Raw genomic sequence first — 15,673 nt, 5'->3', positions numbered from 1 at the left:
TAATATAAAAATGTAACCAAATACATATAATGGTTTCAGAGCCTCAAACAGTCCTAATGTATTCCAGATGTTTCTCCTATGTATGGGTTCCTCTTCTCCCTCAGTTTTGGCTTTCCACAACCAAAGTGGATTCTGAAGAGGAAGTTGGCGCTTGCGCCAGGGTCGTAACTCTTTAGTTCAATGCTGTTTTAGAGCTGTAAAAAATGTAATAGAAGGTAGTTCACAGACCATGCTGGATGAACTCTTTAAACGTTCTTTGGAGGGATTTATAGTCTTGTAAGTCATGTTTAGCGCATGGACATTATACGGATCCATGTCCAAGGACTAGTTAATGTTGCAACTGGTTTTAGCATCAGAAGTGCAAGCTTTAAAAAAAAAAAGTACCATCATGTCAGCAGCTGTTCTTTGTTTATTCAATATGTTGCTGAGATATTGGTAAATGTGACCACGTGTAGGGGCTATGTCGTGGATAACTTTTTGAGGGACACACAAAGATCAGATGCACCTCTGCTTCTTGTTATGAGTGTGATTAAGTGTGCTCCGAGCAGGCAGGCCTCAGAATCCCTGGACTGCAGGTGGAGCTATATCATTGAGATCTAGGGGTAAATGTATCAAGCTCCGATTTTGAAAATCCAACAGTTTTTTTTTTTTCTCCTTCTCGCGGGTGTTTCATCTCGCGGATATATTAAAGTGAGATTTTATGTAAAATCGCCAGAGATGTTTCTGTCAAAAATCAATAGAGATCAAAGTCCCGACTGTTTGTCACACTAGCTATACAAGTCTCAAATATATAAAGTTGCGATTAAGCAAACTCTCCTGAGTTTGCTTTAATAATCGCTAGATACAACATGCTGCTTCCTAGCTGCGTGATTAGTAAACACTACACTGCCTGTCTATAGAGCCGCAGGTTCCGGCGGCTGTCAAAAGTTTAAAAATAGTCCCCCCGCCCGACCACTATTAACCCTAGTGCTGCCAGCCTACTGCTGTTTGCGTGAAATCGGGGAACATTTTCCGTGGGGGGTGGGTGCTACCCACAGACCATGGGAATAGGAAGAGCCTTAGTTCTTTCAGTACTGGGCTGGGTCTTCCTAGAGGGGGGGCCCGCTCATTTTTTTCTGCGGACCCCACTCCCTAGGGAATCCAGCCCAGTGCTGAAGGGGTTGGTATGTCATTATGGCAGGGGGACCCCTGCCGTGTGTCTCCCTGCTATAGTGCCAACCACCCCGGCTGGTTTGCCTAGTGCTGGTTGCGTGAAAATCGGGGGGACCCTACGCTTTTTTTCCCCCCGATTTTCACGCAACCAGCAGTAGGCTGGCAGCAATAGAGTTAATAGTGGTTGGACGGGGGACAACACGCTTCTTTTTTTTTTTTTTTTTATTATTATTTTTTATATAAATATTTCTCTATTTTTAATCTTTTGACTGCCAGGCCTTCGGCTCTATAAGCAGAACTGTGTAACAGTGATGTGTTTACTAATCTTGCAGTTAGTAAACACAGGAGGGCTTGCTAAGCACGGGAGTGTTTGAAATCGCAGAAAATTGCCAGAGATGACCAGCGTTTTTGAAGATCAGGGTAAAAATCGTAGCTTAATACATCTGGCGATTTGGGGACTAAAAATTTGCTGCGATTTTAAATCTCTGAAAAAATTGTAGCTTGATACATTTACCCCCTACCTAGTCTTCTCCTGAAGTAGAAGCAGTCTCAAGTAGTGTGCTTCCTGGTGCTAATTTTTATTGGTAGGAGAGTGGGTTCAGCAAAGCTCACCTCTCATGCTGCCATTTTCCTCAGTAGGTCAATTCCCCCTAAAACCCACTGAAGGAATGAGTGTCTGCTCATTGTTTTGTATATAACATCATTTAAAAAAAGAATATAACAAAACAATCATCATTATTTAAAACCAAGGATTGGTTGACAGACAATGACATGAATGGTTGGCAAAATGTCTCTCTAAAGATTTTACATGAGTAAATTGTAAATCCTATTTTGTTGTGCAGTAGTAGAATGCCAAAAATTCCTTTGTTGAAACCAGTATGTAGACTGCAAAAATGTTCACAAACACATAGCCCATTAATAATGAATAGGAAAAATAAAGTGGTCACACTACCAAATTATATTGATCCCCGTAACCATGGAAACAGCTAGTCTTGTTTGTTCCCATGGTTATGTGATTAAGAAGCGTATATATTTACAACATGTCAGAGTCTTCTAAATTGCAATTTAGGGCATACGTACTATTTCAAATCAGTAGTTGTTCCAGTAAATTGTACCCAGCAAAATCATTATAATTATGTATTTTAGTTAGGGAAAATCTATAACCATCTGAATAGCTTCAAAAGACCACATATTGCATCAAAGAAAAAAAAGATGTGAACAAAGATTTCAAGATATGTAGGTTTATTATCACATTTGATATTCCTTAAATTCTTCAAAAACACTGGTGTCGTCTACAACAATTGCAAGACATAACCATTAAAAAATCCTTAGAAAAGAAATTGTTTGCCATAAAGAGAAAAATCGAAAAACAACTTTTTACCAGGATTCGTCATATTTCTCAAAAGTTGTGATCTTTGTAATGTAAGCATTACTACTAAATGTGAGCATGGCCAATGCCAGTTCATTAATTCATTCCAATACATTTCTGGGCCATTATGCAGACATTTATTTTAAGACACACTCTAAAATGTAAACTACTTACAGTTGTCAATGTGTGACTCTAATTCTAGTTATGTTGGAAAAAGGAGAATATGGACTAAATTATGATTTGTCCTTAATTGTTTTTCTTTTATTTTCAACAGTGTCCTATTTAGCTTACAAACACAATATTGGGTGCTAATCATGACCTAAAGAACGTTAACCTGCAGCTCTAACAGTAAGGCTCTGGGACCTAGAAAAACGAAAGCAAACAACAAAAAGAAAAGAGCGCTAGGTTAAACGCTTTTACATAAATTTATTAAAACAAAATACAAAAATATATGTATAAAAGACACAATATGTCTATCGAAATGGTGACCAACACCTCAGATCATAATTAAAACACATGTAACAGGTAAGTTCTTATAAACACACAACTCGCTATCCAAAGGGATAATGGTACTTGAAGCAAAGTTCTGATTAATGCTGAACAAATGAAGTTACGATCCTGATATGATCCTGGGCTCATCAAATGGTTTATCACAGCTTTGTTTGAGAGCGTTTGTAATAAAAAGCAATGAATTGCAAAAACAGGAATAAGTAATCCGGATCGTTTAGTGTACTTGACTCATACTCCAGCCTGTGGAGAAAAAAAAGAACCAAACAACCATCCTAAGATCCAGCCCATCAACAAGTAATCAGAACTCGTGTCAGCGTTGCAACTTATTACAGCTGTGTGTGAAGGTATTAATGTGTCACGATCTGCCTGCAGCTTGCTGCTTTGTATTGGCAGCTCCTGCCTCCAGGACTATTAGACTATATTATTTGTGTTTCTTTTTATGTGTTACAGCCGTACCTCTATTCACCAGAGGTGCTGCTATTGTGCCTGCTTCTAGTCCCTTAGGAGTTAACCCTGCTGCACGAATTATCCCTGGCACACGGGTGTTCCCTATGTATACCTGTCTCTCCCAGCATTCATTGCTGGTTATTGATGTTACACTCTGTGCTCACATCCTGTTATTCTTTGTTGTTACTACCTCCTGCTGTGCTCCAGGGTTTATGCTGCTTGGGATCTCTACATACATTCTGCTTTCCTGTATCATCTGTGAACCTGGTAATTACCTCTGCATTTCCCTGCACTTGCTGCCTGGAATCTTTCCATACCTCCTGTTTACCTGCAACTGCCGTATACCTGGTAATTCTGCAAAGCTCATTATTACATCTTCTGTTCATAATCTTCAGCAAATAAACATTGAATGTTTTTCACCTTATTCGTGGCTCCTTAGCTGTATTCATGCATTGATTCGTGACATAATGATGTACAATAATAGATGATCCGAATCGTGTGGGGTACTTGGCTCATACTCCTGCCTGTGAAGAGAAGAAGCAACCGTCCGTCTTAGGATCCAGCCCATTAGCAAGTCCTCGGAACTAGAGTCAGCAATATCTTGAAATAGAACACAGGGGTTGTTAGACACCACTACCCACCGCAACTGTACTCTGACGCGTTTCTCGGCCAAATAAAGCCGTTTCATCAGAAGCTGTGATAAACCATTTGATAAGCCCAGGATCGTAACTTCGTTTGTTCAGCGTTAATCAGAACTTTGTTTCAAGTACCATTATCCCTTTGGATAGCGAGTTGTGTGTTTATAAGAACTTGCCTGTTACATGTGTTTTAATTATGATCTGAGGTGTTGGTCACCATTTCGATAGACACATTGTGTCTTTTATACATATACTTTTGTATCCTGTTTAGCCTGGTTTAACTTGTAATGGATTGTATCAGCATACTATGAAAAATATGTTTGTTATAATATTTAGTATGTTAGAACTGTTAAGAATATATTTAATTCATATTTAATATTTAATTAACTTTTCAGTGTTAGATTGTTTTGGAAATCTTAAAGAAAAGGAGCAGAAACCCAGCTTCTACTGTTAAATTCTTACATATTTTAATATGGATTACAAAGATAATAAAATTGGAGGCGAACAACAATGTAAAAAAGTCTCCCCGATAAACAGAATGATTGATATATCCGCAAGCAAAAGAGCAAGATGTCACCGGTCAGACGTGTCCTTGCTCTCGTGGATCATTTAGACAGAAAGAGCGGCAAGGTGTAATAGTCAATGTAAATGCAGCGTGTTTCTGAGCTTAAGCTCTTTCTTCAGGTGTAGTAATGATGTGCAGAGGCAATCATTATATAGTGTGTCCAATTATTAATTTAAATGTGGTATGGCATATATATATATATTCAAAAGTCTAGAATTATATCATACATATTGGATAATATGGTTTTACAATTTTTATAGTTAATTATATAAGAGCAGCTATTAATTAGTAAAACAGTCTAGTTCATAAAACAATGGAAATACATGATTACAAAGGCCTCAGTGGAAAGTAATTTCAAGGACATTAATACCTGATCATTAAAAATATTGAATGTATAAAGATACATATATATGCATACACACGAAAATGCACATATTAGCACATGATCTATACAGAACTATGTATGATAAAACATACATGGAGTGGATAAAAAAAGAAAGGAGAGCGAGAAGGTGAAAAGGTAGCTATTTATTTCCTATCAGTCAAGAAACTTACATATTGAACATTTCATGTAGACCTTCATTAATTTTTTTTTTGCAATCTGAAGATCGAATGGGATTCTCTTTGACAACTTTTTAAAGGAAGAGTGGGCATCAAGTTGCAGAGAGATGTGCTTAATCCCAGCTGCAGAGAGAAAGCTGCAATCTTTCACATGTTTGCTACTAAAATGTCTAGGCACAGGGTCATTTAGGGTTGGATACGTACGTCTGCTTTTTTTTTTCTGTTTTTGTAACAAACACATTTCCGTACTGTGTATGCACACCAAAAGTGTATATGCATAGTTCCTATATACATTTCTGTGTACATGTGTCTTGCATCTCCCTACACCTGGAAAAGCTAAACGTTGTGTGCAAGGGTAGGCAGAGTACAGTAAAGGCGTGTTCACATAATTGCGACACAATTGCATATAGACGCATCAGCATATACTTCTAGGTTGTGTATCGCTTTCAGTTGCTGGACGATAGGAACAACAATACCAGATGACTACCAGCAGCACTAGAAAGCTGCTTCTAATTGACTGTGTATTGACTCTTTTAGCGAGTACTTAAATCATTATATGAGGTTGCAGATGTCTATTCATATTATTTATTGACATTTCCATTTAGACTACTGCAGAAAAGAAGACTCCTATTTGATTTGTAAAGGGAAAACATGTTGGTCAAGCCCCATCTCTACACTATTGGGGGCAGAAATGTTCATACTTAATACTCTTGACACACGTCTGGCACAAATGTTACTGTTTTTCACCCAAATGCATCTGACTGAATATATGCGCATAAATATGCTTTTTCTCACATGCGTCTTTTTCTGTGTACTTTTGTGACACAAATCCGTGCACCTCTAAATCCGCTCCACGATGTAGCTGATATCCTTTAAGAATATTCCTATGGTGTAAGAAATCTTGACTTATTTGCAGCTGCAACTACAATTTTTAATATATAGATAATGAATTGTCTATTTCATTTTATGTATCTTTGAATTGGATATACTACATTATTAATGTCAGGGTAGTGGCTTACTGCTTTTTGAGAATGTTTGTTAATTGTTTACTTTTATTGTTAAGTTTGGTAATAAACAGGGGTTGCTGTGAAATCTATAGCAGATGGCGGTTTTTTAGTAGAATTGTTATATATAGTTTGTTTTCTTGCAAGAGCATCACAAAAAATATATTCCGGATATCTCTTATATTTTAAATTTAATAAAACAAAATTTCCATCTGGCTTTCATCTGATGTAGGGCAATTCTTTCTTATTCTGTTTAATGGACCAAAAAGTGTGTTCTTGCTACATGCTATGGTGATTGGTGACTCTTAAGGTCCAAAAAATTATTACATGTGACCATTTTAAAATGGGTACAAGAAATATGTTTATAACCTGTTGTCTCAGATCAAGTAAGGTCCCAGAAAATATATGGATTATCCTGTACCTCAAATTTGATGATCAATCCAAGTGAAAATATTAGGAATTGCAAATATATGGAAAGTGACAGCTTTTGTTTTCATCTATTACATTTTCAAACGGGATAAATCAGACACTAATAATATTGACAGAGCTCTTTTCAATGGTGTCAAAATGAATTATTTTGAATTATCTGTAGAAATAAATGTTCTTAACCTAGACCGTTTTTACATAACGAACAATGACCACAGCAAACAGTAGCTGGTAGTAATAATGGTACAGGTAACCTGCCTGTCTGGAATTGATGTCTCTCTTTTTTTTTTTCTCTGCCCCCCTACAGACAGTGGTAAGGTTGCTGTGGAATGTGTACCTGGTAAAGATGATACTGTGGACTGTCTAACAGAAGAAGAACTACAGGGACTCATCCAGGTATTATTATTAACATTTATATAGCACCAATCATATTACTCATTGATGTACAGAGAAAATTTTTCATTCACATTAGCCTATTCCCCTTCCCCATCACACATATGTCAGAAGCCAGTTAACCTACCAGTATATATTTGTACTGTGGGAGGAACCTGTAATTCCCAGAGGAAACCCCACGGAAAGAACATACAAACTCCACATAGGAGATGGGGCTCTGGATGGAATCAAACCCATGACACCAATGCTGTGAGGCAACATTGCTAACCTCTCTGCCACCGTGTTGTCCTAGGTATGGTGGCCTGGGGGAGGGGGTGGGGGGGGGAGAGTTTGGAAAAAAACAAAGCAAAAAACTAATTGCTCAATATATCTTGTATTTCATTGTTCTGTTTTTTTTAAAATTGTATTTATTTCAAGGTTGACAAATTAGTACAAATAAAAGAAGTAGCTATAACAATGAACAGAGAGCATAACGTACATTTGTAGTTAACACATTGTATACTTGTGAAGGATGACCAGAGGAGACTATCAGAAGTTTTATATAGGGGTGAAGGGTAGACCGGAGGAGTGAACACTAGGGGGAGAGGGTGGGGGATCAGGTCCAGATAGATGTTTGCTTACTTATCTTACGTTGGGAGCTAACAAGTTTTTTTCTATTATAATGTAAAACCTTGAAATGTGTTACCCACAGCCCCGAGACCTTACTAAAAAAAGCTTAGTTGAGTTATTAATAATATACATCATAAATTCCATTCAACAATATTCTATTGTTGACTGCAGCAAAGGTGGGAACCGCAGGAGACTTTCAATCTGTTGCTAACTTGCAAGTGGCGGCTATTATAATATGCCGTATGAGCTTAGCCTGATGGGTTGCATCCACAGATGTGAGTGGGATTAAGTAAAATTTTAACATTAATGTGAAGAATTGCACAGATTAAATTTGTGATACCAGAAATCTGAAGCTTTTGGACATGACCTCCAGATCAGAAGGAAGGAACCAGAAATCATGTAACCTCTCTAGCATCTATTCAAGACAGCTGGAATAATACTATGCCACTTGCCATGTTTTGTTTTTATGCATGCCAACTTTCAGTGAAAATAAATAAAATGTTTGTCAATGAATAAGAAAATAATAGAAGTACTGATCTGTAAATATTAAATCTAGTGACCATTATAAACTACAGATAAAGTGCAGTAGCCAGTGGTTTCAGCTTGAGTCATATTCACCATCTGAGAACCTGTAACCTCTAGTGTGTTTACAGTTTAATTTATGTAATTCATTTATATGTACATGTTTGTAATGCCTTAGCACCAGTTTAATTCCCTTAAAACTGTCAGTAAAAAACATTCTCCAGGAGTTGCAACTCTGTTAATCCCCATTTGTGCAGAGCATATAATAACTACTGATGTAGACCTTGGTGCACCATGTGATACACCATTTTCTGTCTACTCCAGTGCTGAGTTTTTCTTCTATTGTTGGTGTTACAAGTGTGTTGTGCCGCAGGTAAATGACTTCACTTGGACATCATTGGATCCAGGAGATGGAGAGGAGCAGAACAACCTGGCCGAACTCACATTTCAGGAAGACACTTTGGTAAATGGAGAATAAGCGGGCATTTCTTAAAAGGAAACTAGAGACTTTTTTCTTGTACTTTATATTAAATGTATTTGTGATTTTATAAATGTTGTGACTTGATGTCAGAATTATTTTACTGGTCTTCTCCAACTTCTGGGGCTTATATAAATTCAAAAGGATTCTGCTTGCAGAATACAATGGATTGCACTCGAATACCATACATTATTGTATATAATATAATTGTATCTATTGTCATGGTATGAAAAACTTGTACGCCTCTGTGCAATTTCCTTTTCTGGTGGGGTCCGTTTATATTTAAACATAGATATATAATTTAACATCAGATAAATGCCTTGTTCTTCTGTGTTGAAGACCTCACAGTAACCATATTTATTCATTTTGAATTTTTGAGTCCCCTCCGCATGTGTTGGTGGAAGTATCAACTGACCGAATGTCATCGCTAGAATCCAGGCTTTTCCAGTATTATAAAGAAATGGCAACCAAAAACACACACACACACACACACACACACCTACACCCCCACACACCCCCTACTTTTATGGATCAAGCAAACGTCATCATTATAGCAGGATAGACACACATTAATAGATACTGTGTCCAAGCTTTGTTTCTTGCCATATGGCTAGACATTCTGAACTCTTGTAAATGCATCTTTTACTTTTATTACTTTACAATGTATAAAGCCCTTAACAACATAAAGCATAATACATCAGCAACACACATAATTTGGTAAGGAAGTGTAATAGTAACGTTACATAATATTTGATCCCCCCATCAACTGAAAATGGATCGGTTGTCTGGAGGACTGGGGGATGGGCATTACTGAGTATTCCTTTTCTGATCAAAAGGTACAGTTGCTCTCCACAAACCTCCGGCATTTTATCACGTTTAGGTAGGTCTCCACCTTATGTATGTCTTTCTTGAGGCAGGACAGGAGGCTGAAATTTTTTATCCTCGAATCTTCATTGCGCAGATTAACGGCAAACTTATCATATGGAAAAGTCGGTACACCGTAATTGCGGGCATTACCGCCATCCAGTTCCTGGTGATAAAAACAAGTATGCATTCAATGTACATAGTTTATGTATTAGCGTTCGTTTAATCAGCAGGAACTTCTCTACAGCCTATTTGCAAGTTATAGCTTTTTTAATTTACTTCACATTGTACATTTAGGTTGTTTTCACGGGGTTATACTTACTGTTATGAGAGCATATAATCCTTCCTCAAGGTCCCCCAGCTTGTCACAAACTCTGTCTGAGCTCCGAAACACCTGGTTGTTAGCTAACATCCGCATTGGAGTCATCCAGGACCGAATGAGGGTGAGTGAGAAACGTAGGAGGTCCATATCCTGTGATTGCAGAAAAGGTTACTAGCCATGCAAACATATAAAAGTTCTATAGAGGAATCCATTCAGCAATATTCTTTAATTTCATATACATTCTAATATTCTGTGGTATTAAAAAGAAGCTGTAAAGATCCCCTAGATAGTGGTTGCCAAATCCAGTCCTCAATTCCTATCCAACAGTCCATGTTTTAAGGATATTGTTATTATTCTAAATAAGGTCCAGGATTGAGCACAGTTGAATCAAAATGACTGAGGCACTAATTAAGCCACCTGTACTGAAGCACAGATATCCTTAAAACCTGTATTGTTAGTGGGCCTTAAGGACCAGAGTTAAGAAGGCTATTTTTTTGCAGATTGGTTATGGAAACAATGTACCCATTGTTTTAATATATAAGAATATTAGAAGCCGCCAAAGAGTTTTGTGACTATAAAATTTATACACAATCTATTTTTTTCTTAGTTGGGGGAACATTATTTCTTATACACAAGTTTCAATTTCAAACAGAGCAAGTTGCTGTTATGAATTGAATGTCATACCCAGGTGTTTTTCCCTTATTAACGTCATATCATGAAACACTTTCAAAATGAGCAGTTATGTCACTGGTCACCAAATAAGGTATATTTTTAGCCATGACCTCACTACTCTCCCTATATAAGGATACATTTTACAACATATTCTATAATCGGACTATAAAGGATGGAATGATATCTGTCAAACTCTGCAGTGTGTATGCACTGACAAACAGCAGTGTAGGCCAATCTCCATAGAGTTTACAGTGCAGCAATCTTTTCAGCCAATGGTTATGACAGATGAAGAGCACAGATCTAAAGGTAAATCTTGTAAAACGTGTATAGTGTGTACATGTGAATGTGGATGCTGATCGGGACATTCAGTCATTGTTAAAATCCTTATCACATTGGGAGAAATTTTCTGTAGTGTGTACCCAGCCTTATGATCTGACTGTGCTTGTTTGTAATATGAAGTAATAGAATGTGTTAGTTTGTGTAATTTGTATTACTTTAGATTTAGATGTGAGACAATGTGATGCCCTGAATGAGAATTGTAGTTTAGATAGTGGAGATTGTGTGATTTAATATGTGTCTTGTGTCTAGATTGTGTTACATAAATATCAATTGTATGCATTTTGTAGGCCTTGTGCTCTGTGAGAATGCAATGAAAAATGAATACTGAGACTGAATGTGAGTAGTATGGGCTATAGATGGTATTTGAGAGTTATAGTGTTGCTATTGCTGATAAATTAGAGTTAAGATGGCTGACAATGTGCCATATGTTTATTGATATACATGAGGTTATATGGAGTTTATGATGTGAGATGCTGGAGTTTAAAGTGTGAGAATATATGATTTTTATTCAGGTATAATGAATGTGAGTATTATGGGCTATAAATGGTGTATTGAAGGTTATAGTGTTGTGAACTTATGTGGAAGATAGAATGTTTGTTTTGTTGGATATTTAAAATGGAGTGTAGCCTGAGTGTGTCTCCCCACTGTGTATTCTGACCTCCTCACTGGACACAGTCACACACACACAATATACATACACCCTTCACAATAGATAAAACTGATTGAGATACACCATACAATACAAACTGGAATGTATGCACCCTGACACACACACATAAGTCATATATTTATAAAACAGGCAATGAATGTAATGTATTGTATTAACATCTATGCTATACCACCTCTGCTAATAGAGTAACCAAAACATGTTGCATTTGTATAACATACTTTTATTTACTATTTTATATTATATATGATTGTTACAATTATAATGTTAATTAGGAATAGAAAACATTTTAAATGTTTTGTATTTCTAATTAACATAAATACATCTTGCATACAGATTTTCTTGAAATTATAAGCATAAGCATAAATATTGGACCTGTGGATTTAGAGTAAAATAGGAAGCATATTCCTTGTTAAACCAGCCTTTACGAGGAATTTGACGGTGATGGTCATAAATACGTTATTAAGTGGTCAGTCATTACTACATTTGCCAGACTATAAGGTACGCTCTCACCCCTTAACACTGATTTTTAATATGTGTAGGCAATATATTTCAGACCCTGATCTTTCTACTTTGTTCTTGTTATTAGTCAACTTTTTTGTGACAACTTGGTGTTAATATGTACATTGAGGAACACAAATTCTCAAACTCCCTGATTTAGGAACAAAATATTTTAGTCTCTTAACATAAGGGTTTAGAGTAATAGTGAAAATCAGTATACCAATTTTATTTTGTATTCCCATAATGGGTGACATTTTTGAAAAGTTATGCATAGGAAAAGTGGTGTCACTCATAGAAACCAATCAAATGTTTGCTTTCATTTTCAAAACTACAGTACAAAATGACAGCTACAATCTGATTTGTTGCAGTTGCTGCATGTACTGTGGAATCCGCTATGTCATAAAAATGTTTTATTACTTACTGACTTCTGATGGGTGTTGTCCTTGTCAGTTGGGGCTGGGATGGTTTCTGAGTAACAAAATGGTGGATAGGAGTTTTTATTTGAATTTCTCTGATCTTCAGGGAAATATGTTCGTTCCTAGAAGATACCAGTTAGCTGTTTAGCAAGATGTTTTACTATGCATATAAGCATTTTTTTTTAATACATTTTTTTATTATTATCAGATAACTAATAATTGAATACATAGGCATAAAACCTATTACAACTCTGTATACCAGCCAGAACAATGGCACTAGAATAAAAATATTTGGCAGGTAACATTTGTAGACATTTCACCTCCCCCCATGTTGCGGCCAACATCACCAAAACTTCTCATCTATTCTTAATTCTGACAATATTTATTTATTTATTTTAATTTTTTTACCCCCAAAAGGCTACAACATGATTATCTCAACCATATAAACATATTGGGAAAGATTATTAGAGAGATTTTGACGCTGTGAGCTTTTGCTAAGTAACATCAAGTCAGTATTACATGGATGCTTAAGTCCCATGATAGCAGACTTAGGGATAAATGTATCAATCTCCGGTTTCTTCAACTCGCGGGAGTTCGGCGAGATGACAGCTAAAATTTAAAGCGGCGCTGCCTTGTAAAGGCAAGTTTCCCTTTAAATTTTAGCTGTCATCTCGCCGAACTCCCGCGAGTTGAAGAAACCGGAGATTGATACATTTACCCCTTATTCTCCATCCGTAGTTATTGCTTATGTTCTTGAAGTATCATGCTTACACTATGCTTTGTTACCTGAATGGAGGATTGCATTGCAGCATGAGTTTCCAAAGCTGTGTTCAGGCTATTTTTTTTGTACTTTAATAATATTAATAATTCCCCCTGGATATCAATAAATCTGAATCTCATAGTCCTTGCTTTTGTTGTCTGTGTTATTTATGCCATCGTCATCGTTTATTTATAAAGCACCACAGATTAATTTACGATTGACATACATGAAAACAGTAAGTATAGTTACAGTTATAAGGATGCAATAGCGCAGAAAAATAAATGCATGAATGCAAAAGAAAGGAACAAGTCACGGGGCATACAGAAAATAGGTAGATGCTTCTAAATTGTAACGTATGCAGTACTAGCCATTTAAACTTACATGGTACTTACATAATCTCGGCATGCATCTGCAATCATCTGGTGAAGGTACTGTGCCCTGAATACAGCGTTTGTGAAGAGGTTAGACAGAGATATCTGGGGAAAAGCGCTAAATCCTGGAGGGCTTTGAAGGCACACTATGACTAGGAGTCCAAGAGAGGAGAACAGCCCTGGAAACAAAGGTAATTCACAGTTGTATACTTTACTTCTTTTCTTGTTTTTTTGTTTTTTTTTTATGTGTCAGATTTATTGTTTACTTATATTAAATGGTATGTCTACTTTTGCACCTCCTCACGCCACACTCATGGACCTTTTAGTTTCGGTTTCCAGTAGCTGAATAAACACATGTTTCTGCACTTCAGCAATGTGATTATATTCAATGAGATCCTACAATTATTAAATATGTAGCACATGAATATTCTAAAATGATGATTATTCAGGCATGATTTGGTAATTTTCATTGCTAATTATTTGAAAACAAACAATTTTTCTGACTGGTCCAGAGTTGAACAATCATTATTATCTTGCATGCTCAAAATTCCAGGTATATTATATGTAGATTATTCTTTATATGTTAAATTTTTTGCTATTATCTTTCTCCACTAGATGTTTAAAATAAAGTTCATAAAATAGGGGTGTGTGTTTGGGCAGCACCAATTCTATTAGCTCATGGATTTTGAACCTTCGTTGCACTAAAGTTTGTTATTGTTATTTCTTGTACCTAATGGATGTTGCTGGGACTACTCTTCCTTCCTTATCTTCAGCTGGTGCATGAGGTCAGAGATTTTTAATGAAATCTGCTCTATACTTATTATACCGCTTTCATACTGCCGCCCCAGCAATGTCCCGGGTGTATGAACCCGGGATATTGCCAAGGGACACGGAGAGAAATTCCCAGGTGGACCCTGTTCATACTGAACACGGGTCTGCCCGGATCTCCATGGCAACATCACAAGAGGAGCTCTGATTGGCTCCTCTTGTGATGTGGTGTTTTTTTTTCAACTTTATAATTGTGTTTGGTGAGACCCAGGTTGAAAAACCCGTGTATCACCATTCATAGTGCAGGCGACCCGTGTCGGACCCGGGAATTACCCCACCAAAGGTCCTGGGTTTAATTCCTGAATTAGATACGACACCATTCATACTGCGCCTCGACCTGGGTCGTCTGGGTTTGCCCAGGAAAAAACGGGTTTTTGGTGCAGTATTATTAGTCTTATGCACTAGTTTTTTTATTTTCTATTGGAGGGATTGTAGTCCTGTACTACACTAATTTGTGGACCTTTTATAATGCAACTGATATTTCAAGTTTTCTCACTTCACATAGGTATATTTCAAGAGTATATTGTCACTTTAACAAGCCTTCTCTAGTCTTGTACTGTCTGTATTTTTTTAATATACCTACAGACTATACAAGTAGAAAACCACTAAAGAGAGCACATAGAAATATAATAGATGCACATTGTTTCATTTATTTTACACACATTTATCTGCTTGATTGATATCCTTATAGTGGTTTCCTGTCCCTGTGATCCATTATATTTTCCACTGAGCATCCCCTGTCTATTTAGAACTACTAATGTTGATGTGTTATTTACACACCTGCTAACTCTTCTATATATAGAATCACATACCTGAAGCCATTGCCTGAAGTTTGCGATGCAGCGGATGTAAGTTGCAAGCCTGAAGATCTTCTTGAGTGTGAGGACTAGGTCCGATCTCAACCATTTTATATACATAAAGTAATTAATAAGCATAAGCTTTGTACGCTAGTTACTACTGTGGTCAGGGCACAACTTATACATATATGAAAATTTTCTCATGTGACAGTAATTTAATATGGATAGAGCTTGTGTGACATTTATCTTGTTTTCAGAACATTGCATACCTGTTAGTCTATGCCTTGCCCATCTATTGTAGGTGTACAGATGTGTACCCTGTGTTTTGTCCAGATTATAGATTGAGTCATAAATCTTTTCACTAATAAAACCATACTGTGTATTTAAACCCCAAATCCTGTACCATTTTGTAAAGCTTGGTCATTAAACCTCAACATTTTAAGTCAAATGGTATAAATTGCC

The 15,673-nt window shown here is 36.7% G+C and overlaps 2 protein-coding genes across 3 annotated transcripts in view; one reads left to right on the top strand and one right to left on the bottom strand.

Annotated features, from left to right (window-relative positions):
- Positions 1–8,748, top strand: part of RDM1 (RAD52 motif containing 1) — a 46,517-nt gene extending 37,769 nt beyond the window's left edge. Inside the window, exons 6-7 of one of the 2 annotated variants that reach the window (XM_075176884.1) lie at positions 6,980–7,068; positions 8,570–8,748. In XM_075176884.1, coding sequence (XP_075032985.1) covers positions 6,980–7,068; positions 8,570–8,674 — 194 coding nt within the window. In that variant the 3' untranslated portion in view covers positions 8,675–8,748. Of the gene's footprint in view, positions 1–2,795; positions 2,961–6,979; positions 7,069–8,569 lie in introns of those variants that run through there. The other variant, XM_075176885.1, reaches the window with a different exon arrangement.
- Positions 8,749–9,436: 688 nt separating this feature from the next.
- LOC142095366 (somatotropin-like) lies at positions 9,437–15,320 on the bottom strand. Its single transcript, XM_075178318.1, has 5 exons — positions 15,240–15,320; positions 13,608–13,808; positions 12,461–12,577; positions 9,861–10,010; positions 9,437–9,704 (listed from the first exon to the last, which is right to left on the bottom strand). Exons 1-5 carry the CDS (start codon positions 15,318–15,320, stop codon positions 9,504–9,506), a joined length of 750 nt encoding a protein of 249 aa, XP_075034419.1. The 3' UTR covers positions 9,437–9,503.
- Positions 15,321–15,673: the final 353 nt, after the last annotated feature.

This window comes from Mixophyes fleayi, chromosome 6 (assembly GCF_038048845.1).
Source record: "Mixophyes fleayi isolate aMixFle1 chromosome 6, aMixFle1.hap1, whole genome shotgun sequence".
In the NCBI taxonomy this organism is placed as follows: domain Eukaryota; kingdom Metazoa; phylum Chordata; class Amphibia; order Anura; family Limnodynastidae; genus Mixophyes; species Mixophyes fleayi.
The sequence above is the reverse complement of the archived record's forward strand: the minus strand, read 5'-3'. Positions and strand labels throughout refer to the sequence as shown.